This window comes from Podarcis liolepis (genome assembly GCF_965112155.1).
Source record: "Podarcis liolepis genome assembly, chromosome: 9".
NCBI lineage: Eukaryota > Metazoa > Chordata > Lepidosauria > Squamata > Lacertidae > Podarcis > Podarcis liolepis.
Genome location: NC_139564.1, coordinates 50674246 through 50688441, shown reverse-complemented (window position 1 = coordinate 50688441; position 14196 = coordinate 50674246). Strand labels below are relative to the sequence as shown.

The window sequence follows — 14196 nt, the reverse complement described above, 5'->3', positions numbered from 1 at the left end:
AAGGCGATTGGGCTGGATTCAGCCCCCGGGCCTTAGGCTGCCTACCCATACATTAGTTCAAATTAGTGTTGCTGCAATAGTAAAAAAAAAAAAAGAGAGAGCAGGGAGGAGCATAGCAGCCGCAGGATTCTTCCTGGGAGGCTACACATCTGTGCAGTCCTGTTAAGCCACACTTTGTCTTATCATTTTAGGTGAACCAGGCCATTGTATATCTAGTGGCAAAGGGGTAAGGAAGAAGAGAGAGAGCACGTACATGTGTGTAGTGGGGGCTTGCAACCATGCCACCCAACACCCTGTGTTTGTCTTGTACAGTGGGCGGGTTTTACCTAACCAGACCCGTCAGCGGAAGAAGCCCTGTGCAAGGACTTCCACATGTGCAATGGGTTGCTCCCCCTCTCCCTTCCCCATCAAAATGGGCTCTGGAAGGCTTGGGAGAACCTCCAGAACAGTGTGCAGCGGGAAGAGGGAGGGATAGTTCCATCTGGCAAAACTGAAATGCTTGTGCAGATGGAATGATTAAAAGAGTGCGACGCTGACTCTCACCCAGTGGCTGTATTAACAAGTCCTTTTCAAACCTCCTAGCAAGAATAACACAGAAGTCAGGGGCACATGAAGGGTTGGCCACCACCTGAAGCATTCATTGTACACGTAATGTGTATCACCATAAAACAGAAGCATTCCTCAAAGAGAAAGTACTGATTATTTGGCTGAGAAAACAGGCTCACACCTAAAGCCCAGAGAAGGCAAAAGAAAGGAGGCAGACATTATTATTTAGACACTTGCTCAAGAGTAATCCTTGCCCCCAAGAACTGTAGCCAAAACTGTAGCCTGAGTCCATGAGGCTTGAACATAGAAATAACTTGCTAGGGGAGTGGCCATTTGGACTGAAACTGCGTCACTTCTCTTTCTCCTTTGCATGAGCTTTTCCCTCCAGTACCCCACTTTTTTCTATTTTGCCTTTTTTAGATTATAAACCTGTGGGCCAGGCCTGTATTAAGTTTTAATTATGTTCCATACCCAGCTTTGCATGCTCTGCAATAATGCTATTTGATACTTGGATTCAATTCAGTGCTGTAATAATTATATTATTCACCCACCCACACGCATACACCCAGTGACTTACCGTGTGCTGACTGTACAATGAAGCACATGGGTTGCCCAAAGGGTGTCAAAGCACAACTTTTATGTGCGTAAGAGGGCACATTTTCGTATGTTTTCCCTCCAAACGTAAGTGCTTCACTCGAGAACAGGCTGGAATTTGGTAAAAGCAAACCATGTAATATTTCCAACATGTATTTCAAATATTGGTCGCTTTTGGTCTCTGCATCGGGTATGACTGCAAACTCACATTGTTATTTTCATTTCCTACCTACTCACCAACTAGGCATTGGGGGGACAAGCCATGCTATGACAGAAAGCAAACCTTTGAAAATGGTGTGTGTGTTTAAAAACCTACATGAAATGCACGCCTTTCAAAGAAAAGAACCAAAAACGCTTGGGTAGGCAATGAAGGCAGTGTTATCTTGTTTTTGGATAACATTTTTTGCCAAGAAAATATTTAAATTGTGTAACAAGCTGCACATCTATATCAACAAATAGTAGCATTTTTAAACTTTTTAGATTTCTATTCAATGTACAGCCCTTTAAGAGGAGGAGGAGGAGGGGGTGGTGGAAGGGGCAGATTGATGCTATTATTGAGCTGTCCATAAAGAACCTCCTGCTAACACCCTTTCAGCACATCCCCACATGTACCTAATCTGAACATAAAAGGGTGGGATTAAAACTGCCAAGATAAAAACTGCCTGCAGTTTCAAGCTTCAGTGGTGGTGGTTTAAATCCTTGGTTACTTGCATCCTTCAAAAATGTGAAATGCTAAGAATTCCCACTCACCTCCAAGTTACAAACAGGATCATGCAGATCATCCACACCTGCAAGCTCACCATGCAGTGCAGGATCTTGAATGTCATCTTAAAAAAAACAAATAAATCAAGTTTCTAGCCCTCAAAGATAAAGAAAAATGGAAGGGATACAGGCAGTTGCTTCTGAAAGGAAACTAAAACTCTCAAGCAGAGATTCCATTGGGTAAGAGGATATTGTATTTCAGCAGAGATTTTGCACATGCAACTTATATTTCCCATATGTGGTAGATTCTGTAGTGTACCAACGAAAGCGTCATACTGTAGCATACAGTCCAAAGCTGATTTGCAATCATGGGCAGGCTTGCTCCAGATGTAAAATTGTGTCATGGGAAAGAAGATATGGGAAGAAAAGATAATAATGCATGCAACCCCATTGCCTGATCCCAATCTCTTAACCTTGGTTAAGAGTTTGTGAATGTTGTATCTGAACAAATCTATAGTAGTTAAACTGAAGCTTGCATTTCTGAAAGTAAACTGATGTAAAACAGACATACACATTCATACATCAAATTTCAAAAGAAAAATATTTTCCTTTTAACACCACTTATGGCAAACTATATTATACATAAATGCATAGCCTTGACTCTTTTGCTATTTGCTATTATTCTTATTACAATTACTATAGCGCTGATGATTTAATAGCGCTTCCCATCCCCCAAGTAATTTCGTATTATTTTTCTGGCAGTCAAATATTCTTCACAAAAAGAACTAGAAGATTAAGAGTAATTAGTGTAACTTTTCTTACTGACAGAAAAGCACTGAAAGGAGAGATCAAGACATATTTCAAGATTCAGCAACTGTTTTTCCAGGTTAGTAGCATTGAAAATATTTCGCAAGAATGGGAAGTTAGAAAGAAGGACCACAGAAGAATTGTATATAGATGAAGCCCACATAAAGAAGATTCTATTAATTTTGCTATTGACAAATCTCACAGCAGTTATCACATGGTGGACTTGAGGGTAGAAGAAAGCCATGTTAGATGCCAAACCGGGGAGAAAGAAAATTTATTAAAGGAGCTCAGGTCGGCATACATAAGAGTTGCCACATTTTTATTTTCACTAGAAGTTTCTGGGGAAGGTTTGTTCACACAGGATGCTAAGTCGTGGTTTGTTTAGCTTCACTGCGATTATTTATATGTCCAAACCAAGCTCGCAAAATACAGTTTTGAATATGACCAACAAACCATGGCTTGAAGTTGGCTTACAAATCTGAGCTTGTCTTAATCATGGTTCCTTTTTAGGTCTGAAATGGTACTCTAATTTGTTTCAGTGTCCCAGTTCAAATGCTCACTGGCTGTACCTGGATGAGTCACAAAATGTAAGAAAACAAAACCAATACAGTGGTACCTCGGGTTACATACACTTCAGGTTACAGACTTCGCTAACCCAGAAATAGTACCTCAGGTTAAGAACTTTGCTTCAGGATGAGAACCGAAATCATGCTCCGGCAGCGCGGCGGCAGCAGGAGGCCCCATTAGCTAAAGTGGTGCTTCAGGTTAAGAACAGTTTCAGGTTAAGAACACACCTCCGGAACGAATTAAGTTCTTAACCCGAGGCACCACTGTATTAAAAAAACAACTTGCGGTTACATTGCTCACCTGCAAGGTTGATCCTCTTTTGTTCAATAGATCATGATTAAAATAAACCATGGCTTAGTGTTGTGTGCAAACGCGGCCAGTTACTTCTTCACACATAGCATCAAACAACAGTTTAACATTATTTATTAAGAGATTTCTATACCACCCTTCAACAAAAAAGGTCAGAAGCAATTTACCAAAAAAAGTAATATAAAACATATTAAATGAAAGCGTTAAAATAATTCTCAGAATTTATATAAATAGCATAATCAAAAACACCCCCAAAAATGACTTAACTGTTATCACTAAAAGCTGGCAAAAATGGTGTGCTTTTTACCCAATATCTGAAAGAATACAGAGTCGGGGCAAGATGCACGTCAATGGGGGTGCCATTCCAGTGTCACAGATCCAACACCAAAAATGCTCTTCCGCAGGTCCCTGGACTATACACCTCCTTTAACACAGCAACCACCATGAAAGCCTCTCCCACTGATCAACCAACACAGGTAGGGTGGTACAGAAGAAAGCATTATCTCATACATTTGGATCCAGGCCATTCAACATAAGCACCCTGAGCTGGGCCTAGAAGGTAACTGACAACTAGTACAGATGTTTAGTAACAGGAGTTGTGGTCGACTGGCCCACTGCCATTGACACCAACTGCATTCCACACTAGTTGCAACTTTTGGATTAATTTCAAGGGCAGACCCATTTAAGGTGCATTACAGTAGTCCATCCTGGAGGTTACTAGAGAACATGGTCGAGACCCCTTCATGGACAAACTTTGGATTCACGAGCTCCTTTCTTTTATTCCATTAACCTTCTCCTGCCATTAAGAATTCAGCAAGTCATACAACAGCAGCAAGAATACTGATCGCAAAGTATTGGAAGACACAAGACCTACCCACTTTGGAAGAATGGCAGATGAAACTGATTGACTGTATGGGGCTGGCAGAAATGACTTGCAGAATCCGTGACCAGGGAGAAGAGTCGGCAGAAGAAGACTGGAAAAAATTTAAGGACTATCTTCAAAAATATTGTAAAATTAAGGAATGTTGAATGATGCTGGATTGAAATTAAGCGGTTTCAAGCTGTAACTATGATAAAATGATTTTCTTTTTGTAAGTAAGAATTTAAAGATATAATAATTTAAGATGTTGAGATAAGGATTTGCTGTATAAATAGTTTAAACTGGGTATACAAGAAGGGGAGGTATGAGGAGGTCGGGGAAATAAGCTACAAGAAAATAAGTTGTGAAATTTATGTGTTTTTAATATTTTTATGTCTGTTTTTTCTTTTTTGTTTGTATAAAATGGGAAACTTTAATAAATATCTTATATATAAAAAAAAGAATTCAGCAAGTTAACAGATGAGGGTGGCAGTAGGGAAGAGCATGCTCGCTCACTCTACCCGCATTGCCATTTCAACCACCTACCAACTTGTAAATGGAAATGGGTGAAATAGGGAGCCTTTTCATGTTTTCAAGTTTACTGTTCTTGTTCTGTATACTCTTTGTATCTAAAATAAATAAAGGGTATGTGAATGAACCCCGTGTTTGTGCTCTGCCTGCCCTCTTTCCTCCCCTCACATATTGTGACTTCGCCTCACTTTTGGTTTAGCGGCAAGCCAACATTCGCCATTACATGGATCCCAAACAGTTCAAAACTGCAGTTTCTTGCTTGTGAACATGAAGAATTGTTCATATGACTGGTGCTTCCTTGATTTCATTTCCTATTAATTATGTACCCTGTTTCTCTCTCAAACTGAAGCCCATGGTGGCTAAACAGCAACACACTGAAAGAAATACAATATGGAAAATAATATGAAAGGTTATTTAAACTTTTTTAAAAATGAAAATCTAGGTCTAACAGCAAGTTTGTTACCAGCGTTTTAAAAGAGTACAGCCCCTGTGGACATGGAACTGTTGTTGTGAATCGAATAAATCTTCCAGGAGGACGTGGGCTCCCCTATTTGCATATATATTCCCTCCTTGGATGGCAGGCTAAGAGCTTGGTTACCAAATGTGACAAGGCAACAGATTCTCTTTGCATAATCATGGCTCACAAATGCCCACAGCTCTTTCGAGATAGTCCCATATGAAGAAGTGTCCATGTTTACATAGGATTGCAGCATTTCCAGATATCTTCACAGTTCCTAAAAATTCCACAGTGATCAGAAGGTGCACTGCAATCCCATATAGAGGTGTGCTTTTAATTCACATATTCTTACATCCACATTGTTGAAAGCAAGAATCTGAGACTGATTACACTGTCAACAAAAGGTTTGCATGTACAAAACAATCCTTAGTGACCTAATCCAGAAATATAACTGTAATGGATTTTCAGAATAAAGGTGGGCCTATGACATGTGACACTCATTCTTTCCCTCCAAAAAAGACTTTTATTGATACTCTCTTAGGAAAAAAAGAGAACAAATCACTACTGTATAATATAAGAAAGGTTACATACTAAGCAATATTTATGAACACCGTTTGCCTTTTCTTTCAAATACAGGTTTTTACCAGAATAATTAAATAAATGAGCAGTATAACATACAGAGAAAATGTATGTTATACATTCCATACAATGTATGGAAGCTAAAGCCAGTTTGACTTGTTTGGGCTGTGTTTTATGCTCTCCAGATCCAGGCCACATTGTCTGTCACCCACTACCAATGTGCTGGGAGGGCTACACATAGAACCAACTTCATAAGTACAATTCAACTTCTTCTCTTTTCATTGAACCACTGCCAAACTTGCCTGGAAATAATAGGGCGCCTTTTTAGGTTTCAACCACATTAAGTCTGGTATCTTTCAATGACTCTAAATTAGGAACTGGAATGTCTTCTTGAAACTCCATAATCTATATGCATTTCTGCTACAATAACTCATTACATATTTATATGTTACTTATAAATGCATACATATACACTATGTCATATATGCCCGCAAGCATTGTTGATGCAAAAAGGGGGAAAAGCCATTGACTTTGTTTTGCATAATTAAGACTCCAATAACTCAGCTAAAGCAAGTTACCAGGTTCTTTGCTGTTCAAGAATAAAAACAATGAAACCAAAGCAATTCAGGAGGTTCTATTTAGTACTACATTGAAACTGAATGCAAAATACAGAAAGTGCATGACAAGATCACAAAAAAGTCTTTCTAATGAATGAATAGCCCCCCCCCCACACACACACATTGAAACACTTTCTTAACTATATACTATTGCAAATTCATTATTTGTACAGAGGGACAGAAGAGTAGGCAATCCTAGCAGAGTTCATAAAATGGATTGATACAGCATGCTACAGACACTTAAGACTATGTTGCTGTATCAAGAGAAGTGTACAAGTGTTACTATTCTGCAAATATTTTGGTTTTCATATAAATCACCAACAACATAAATTTTAAAAGCTTAGAGAAAAGTTCAATACATCCATAACATTGTGCTTAGCCTATAGTACAACCTGTTCATACTTCAATTGACACCAGAGGCTTTCTCAGAATTTCCTCACCATATGGCAGGTAGGTACACTGGGGGAGGGGAGAAACTTTTCAACTGCAGCACCACATTCCTTCTTGAAGAAGGACTACCTGGCCCCCTAGCTGGTGACTAGTTGGTCCACCATGTTCTGAGAACAGGCATTTTCATATAGCATTGGGCAAGGGCTTGGGTAAGATGATAAAATGTGCCTCTTGCCCACTTTTATTTTTGGGTGCTTTGTTTTGGCTGATACAGCTTGCATTGTATTTTGATTTGCTGTAATATTTTGCTGACTTCAATGGATTGTTTTAAAGCAGGAGGGGAGAAGCTGTAGCCCTTCAGATGTTCCTGGACCCCAACTTGCATCAGTCCCGGCTAGAATGACCAGTGATTAGGGGTGATGGAAGTTATACTCCAACATGATTTCAAGGGCCCCAGGCTCCTCATCCCTGTTTTAAAGAAAAGCAAGCAGGATATAACAACAACTCACTAACCATGTAAACAAATAGGCCTTTGCCATACTATTCTGCCTGATCACCACTCCATACCTGCTCTGAGGAATAGGTTGGCCCAGCTGTGCCTCCTTACAAAATAAAAGGTGGGGGGAGGTGGGACACTTCTCAAACCAAAGTGGAGGCTATGCAAGACTATCATAAGAAAGCTCATGTTGAGTTCGCAGCTTAATAATATCATAACATGATTGAACAGCAAGAAACAACACTGTAACATGACATCTAATGGGCAGAGATTTTCACCTATGCAAGTCTTTGGAATTCTTTTATCAGATGACAGTTCTGTTTGCACTGTTCAATTAAATCTACACCATATATGTAAGCATTAAGAATACTGTATATCACTTCAACAAAGCCTGTAAGTTGTTGGTGAAAAAAGTGAGCATAAATAATATTTTAAGGACCCCATAAAAAGCAATGTGCATGTGTATCACTGGCAGTGGGGGATGTTATTTCACAGTCATTTCCCATAGTCAATCTTCTTGGAAACCAGAATTTTGCTAGAAAAAGTAAGACAGAAACAACAGTTTAGAAAGCAATTCAAAGTGGCAACTTAAAAAGCATTCATCTAATGTACCAAACCAAATGTTTGGCTCATGTTTTGACATAAAAACAGTGCCCTCTACTGCACAACTAATGAGCAGCAGTGCCCAGCAAGGGCAATAACATTAAATATCTTTTCAATCAGTGGTAACAGTCACTGTGCCTAGTTTATACTTTTCAGTGATTAGGCTAATTGAATGTACGAACTGTACAACATTGGCTAAGAAAGTAAGCTAACTAACATTTTCTCCTCCGAACTAGTACAGTTTATTCTTTCTGGTAGCAACTACATTTTTGTTGATCGCAAATATACAAAATAAAAACACCAAAACACACCTAAGGAGTAGCATTGTAGTATTATTGACAGAGAGTTTGGAACTCTGAAATAAAAAGTATATTATACAGCAGAAAAAGCCTAGCTGAACCATTCATCCACCAGTGAGTCTTTTCTTATGTTAAATACCAATGAGAGTAATGATAAAGATTTAGTCACAAGACACCCTTTATTGCTCAAAAGGAAGTGCATGAATTAATCTGCCCACATTGTCCTAAACAATCCTCCTCTAAACATAGATGAGGCACCCTAAAGTTATTGCAGTCAAAGACTTGAGATGCAAATCCAAGTTAGCACCAAATAAAACATTAACCTGTCTTGTTTTAAAATTTAACATTTTAAAATGGCAAAAATTTTGTTGTTGATTTAAATGCTCACAACTTGAAAAAGAGTGAAAGGCAGACAGAAGGAACAAAGAATCTGAAGAGGATTTATTGATTGTCAGACAGATCCAGGGAGGTCTGCTAACATTGGAACACAAATATTTAATCTGATTCTGAAATCTTATCTGCTGCCTTTAAGAAGATTAACATATATTCTCTTGCTGCAGACTATGAATTCTGACTGCCTAACAAAGTGGAAGCGCTTTTTTTTTTTAAGCTATAGGACCTGCAAGTCTGTAAAATACAATTTTACTCAAAAGCAATTGTGCTAATACAGACAAAGAGGCAAGCATGTTGAGGAAATATGTATCTTAATAGCTTAGAACAGAGCAGTATTCATGTATTCTAACTTCATATGCATTTAGGCTGTACTTATTCTGAATCTAGTCTGGGATACAATGCGTATGCAGAATATTTAAATCGGGTTGAACTATAGATTAGGAATTATATATTTTGTGTGTGTATATATTAAAGAAAGAGATAAATTTACATTCTGAGACTTTAAATTAGCAAATAAAAAGAACTCTTAGCTCAATGGTGAAGCAATCCTAAACTGAATTGACAGAAAATAAAGACAGAAGCACTCAATATGCTAAACAACCAAATGCTTGAATAAATGAAACTTGTTGCCTCAAAGAGGCCTTTCCAAACCAGTGTGAGAACAGAGACAGGCACGCAGCCAGACTGCCACAGAGTATCAGCTACATCCCACTCCACATCCTCCATACTGAGGTTTGGGCCAGAAAATCCATTAATTTACAAAAACATTAGGCGTGCCCCTGGCTCTCCACAGCATCCTTCACATTGCCACAAGGGCTTTGTCTAGACTAGGATTTAAGGGTTGCATTAGCTTATCCTAGCATCTAACTCAATCAGTGTAAGTATGTATACATTATTCTGTACATTAGACTCTTTCTAAACTCTGGCTGTTGCCACCCCCCTAAAAAAGCACATCAACATTTAAAGCCAAGTTAGTCACAGTAACATCGAAAGAAAGCAGTGGCCCAATTCTAAGAGCCACTGCAAACATACAGTCCATAGGGAGCTTGTGACAAAGGTGCAAGCGGTTCCTTGCAGACGGGCCCAGACCCAACTGCAGTGTGGGAAAACACCGCTGAAACTAGAGGCAGCTAAGCCACCTTCCTGAGGGCCACCAAAGTGAGCAGCCCAAGAACTGTTGTGTTTGATTTGAGGACTTTAAATGGCAACTGGAATCAAACTGCATACAAACTGCTGCCTGTGTTACTTGTAGCCAAAATTCCATGTCAAAACAGGGCTAGGTGTTAATTTATCAGAAAGCTGAACTAAAGAGGTCTTCAAGGTGCATTATGGGTTAATTAGCAACAGGGGCCTGACATCCATTAGTTGTTGCAATGTACTGGAAGTAACAAACCCCCAGCACAATTTTTATAGATCTCACTGTATTAAACTTATTTTTTAAAAAACCTCACTCCACAAATTTGTTGAGAAACTTCTTTGTCATCTTTTGGCAACTTTCTGGTTTTTCACAGCCTGCTGCTATCGAATTACAAGTAACAATCCTGGTCCTTTTTTCAAGTTTTAATACATTTGGAAACTGCTTTCTTTAGACCACATCTTGAATTCTCACACATTTGATAAATGTATGAAAAATCCTGAGCCATTTTGGGCTCTGTATCACTCACTAAAATTGCCCCCAACTTGCAAAAAGGCCTCTCTTCTTTTTAACCCTAATTCTAATGTCACGAGCAAAATCAGATTTTGTTTGATCTTTTATTTTTTTTAATGAAATGTTTGAAGAGGTACTAAAAAGTTAAAGCTTAATAGAAGGGGTTTGTTGAAGTTATCTCATAATTTATTTATTTATTTATTTATTTATTTAAAAACCCACTTCCTGGAAATGTGAATATTTGAAGAAAAACAATAGAACATATCTAATTGTGTACTTCTTACTGCAGTTGAGTCTTCTGTGACTGAAAGGGGGGGGGTAGAGGAGTTTTTAAAATTCTCCCTTTCCTCAGCAGTCACACTCTTCCAAAGGCTGCCCATTCCTCTGGAGAACGTGGTGAGCTCAGAGAATTGCAGAGGGAAGGTAGTTAGGTTAACCAGCCTAAATATATTCTTCTGGTTCTTCTCTATACCAAGATGTTCTGGTAGCATGGAAGACACGGCATTCAAGCACTCCTTGTTAGCTACATACTGTCTCAAGTTACTGGAGAAAAGTTGGAGAAGGCTACTGCAGTCATGATCCTGCTTGTTAGAACATTCCTATAGGCATATAGTTGGGCAGTGTAGGAAAAAGGTTACTGGATCTTAAAGGCCTTCAGTCTGATCCAATATGGCTGTTCCAATGCACTGTAGGACTGGGCACTATCTGGTTTTCAACATCATGATACATCACCAGCTAAACATCGTGATATATTGATATATCACGATGTCTAAAATAAGGATGGAGATATGTAGAGCCTTTGGCTAGCTTCACATTTCCCCCCACATTGGGATTTTGACATAGCACACACACATCATGATTTGCAATATATTTCCAGGTCAAAAATGATGAAACCAATACAATGATATGGACTTGAAACTAGTTTTGGACGATATATCGCCTAGCCCTAACACACATCATGATTCGCGATATATTGCCAGGTCAAAAACTATGAAACCGATATTCCGATATGGACTTCAAACCAGTTTTGGACTATATATTGCTATACCACCCAGCCCTAATGCACTGTATATGGGGCTGCCTTTGAAGACTATGGTACTTGAAAATTTCAGCTGGTACAAAACGTGTCAGTCAGATTGTTCTTGAGCCCAGCTCTAACCTAACAGCAGCCCTGCATTCTCTCAACATGCATGAACTCTGCCCCAAATCTGATGCCATTTGGACCTTGCAACAAATCACTCCTCACAATACAACCCACTGCTTTTGCCTTTAGATATTGTCCTATCCTGACCAATTCCTAATCCTGTATTCAACTCTGATCCATACTTGAGATAAAACATAAAGATATACATATAATTACATATTACTGTAGCTCTGTCTCTTGTCAACCCACAGTATAGTTTTGGTCCATGACTGTAAACGCCTTGGAAAATTCTAACAGAACTCATTAGTGAGGGGTGGGGAGTATATAAAACACTACTCTGCTCATATTTCAGCTTTCACTAGTAACCACTTGACCTCAGAGAATCTAAGAAGACGAACGGCAAAAGGAAACCACTATACAAACCTGAAACTAAAACAGACAGAAGAGGGAAAGAGGATGTAATATATGCCAAAAAGAAAACATGGCCAAACAAAAGCTTTAAATCCAGCCAGTAAAGAATGTTTTTGTAAGTGGCTTTTACAATACTCCAGTTCGGCAATGTTTACATAGGAAAGTTCTTGAAAAGGGGAAACTGTCAAATATCATTAGATTGGTAAAATTATACATCTCAAGTTTACTGCCGCAACCCTCATTTTTCCAGACTTCTTGCCAATTTTTGGCTTTTAAGACTTCACCGCATCTTCAGAGAATCTATTCTGAATTAAAATATATACTTTGTACAGAAATATCTGAACTCTAAGCTAAATAGGAAAAGGAAAAGACAAGAAAATGATGAGTTCTGTAGACAAGCATTGCAAGAAAAAGCTGAGCATCCTTTGATGAATGAGCCAGATGTCCCAGCACTCCGGTCCTAACTCAATTTAAGGGCAGCCTGAAAATTTGCTAAATAAATTTTACTTTAAAAGAAACAGTGTTTGAATGATTGAATTTTAGATTTAAATATTTAGATTTTGATTAGATCCTTATGCTGCCCTTTAAGATTACAGCTGTACTAGATATTGAGTTCCATTCTTAGCTCATGAATAGGGAAATGAAAACAGCCAAACACAAGTCAGACCATTTTTCCATCTGCTCCAGTTGCAAAGCATATTTTGGCCAGTAAGTTACAGTACCTTCCATCCCATAATTATCTACTCTTGACTGGCAGTGGCCTTTCAGTGTCATCAGCACTCGTCATAGCTCTGGCAAGGAGCACATCACAGAGATTTTCAGCTTGAACAATTACATAGTCTAAGAGGTGCCAGTGGTGTGACCAAGGGTGCCTCTATGATGTTTTAAATTTATTTTTGTTGAAAGTGTGTGTTGGTAATAATGAGGTTATGCGCTGCACATATTGTCAAAAGTAAGATTCCATTCTGGTTACTGTTGCCAATTCCTTCTTTCCCAATAGTCCCAGGCCTTAGATCAAAATCTTGCCCAACTCTTGCATTAAAATCACCCAGGAGGATAATTTTATCTGATAGGATGGCATCCAGCTGAGACTAATTTTTTTCTTTACTGTCTTCATTGACATCCAGTGTTTGTGCATGAGCGCTTAGAATAGCAGCCTGTTGGTTTTTGGTGAGTTTTATTCGAAGGGTTGAAATGCCAGTAGGGACTCCTGACGAGAGCTTCACAAGATCATTTTTGATAGCAAAACCTACTCCATGTATTTGATGTTCTTGTTCAGGTAGACCTTTCCAGAAGAATGTGTAGCCTCCTTTTTATTCGTTGCAACTCTCTTGCAATGATGGCGATCCTGAGCTCGGAACACTCAATATATGTGTTATCCAACAAAGTCCGTATATTCCTTGTTCCAAAGTTCAATTGTCTTTTACAACTGCTGGGTGCCGCAGTAATCCAGTCAGGGAAAAAGGGAGGCAGACTATGTTTAGGGGAACTTTTCTACCCCACCCCTTTCATGGTGAGCAGAGTGTATCCTTAATAGGACTGCTCAGCTGCCGAGCTACACAACTGCCTCATTCCTTGAGTCAGAACGAGTGAATCTGTATCCACCGCCCACAGGCTGGTTCACTACTAGGGGCTTCCAGATTCCATGGTCTTGCCCCTGTTACCATTTGCCGATCGCCATGGGACTTTTTTGGGTTTGGGGTGGATTTTTGGAAGACGCCTGTGCATGAATTTGTTTTGTGTGTGTAGATCAGTGCACGCTGACCAATGCACAGTCTTCACAGTTAGACTCTATTCCGATGGCATGAGTATCACAACGACTGGTAGATTCTTATCTGCTGCAGCCTTCATCTGCCGTCACAGCCAGTGTAATATACTGCTTGTTATTTTCTGCCTGTTCTGTCGTTGAGGACTTCTTGGATCATTCTTTGTCTAGCTCCTCCCCTTTGACCGTACCGCCTTGGGTGACCCTGCTGGGAGTACGAGACTCCAGGCGGCTTTGCTCACAAGGGTCATAGGAACGTGCAAGCCCACTCACCACGACAAGGCGATGATCCTGCAAGCAAGTGTATGTATATGTATGACTTGCTCGCCTGCCCTTCACTGTAAAGTCCCGACTGCCAGGGCACGTTACAGTATTACACAGTTAGGATTGCTCTGAACATAATTTTAGAAAGAAATGTTAAAATTCTCTTTTAACGTTATAACCAGAAACCCACTCAAGAACACCACAAGAGCCACTTA

At 39.3% G+C, this 14196-nt stretch overlaps 2 protein-coding genes across 4 annotated transcripts in view; both read right to left on the bottom strand.

Annotated features, from left to right (window-relative positions):
- Positions 1–14196, bottom strand: part of STOX2 (storkhead box 2) — a 134460-nt gene that overhangs the window by 89013 nt on the left and 31251 nt on the right. The window lies entirely within an intron of this gene.
- The window catches only part of TRAPPC11 (trafficking protein particle complex subunit 11), a 71225-nt gene continuing 63603 nt past the window's right edge, over positions 6575–14196 (bottom strand). For both annotated transcript variants that reach the window (XM_083459806.1, XM_083459807.1), the window contains one exon: positions 6575–7989. Coding sequence is in view for 1 of the 2 variants with exons in the window: in XM_083459807.1 (XP_083315933.1) it covers positions 7963–7989 (27 nt within the window). In the remaining variant the exon portion in view is untranslated. The remainder of the gene's footprint in view (positions 7990–14196) is intronic.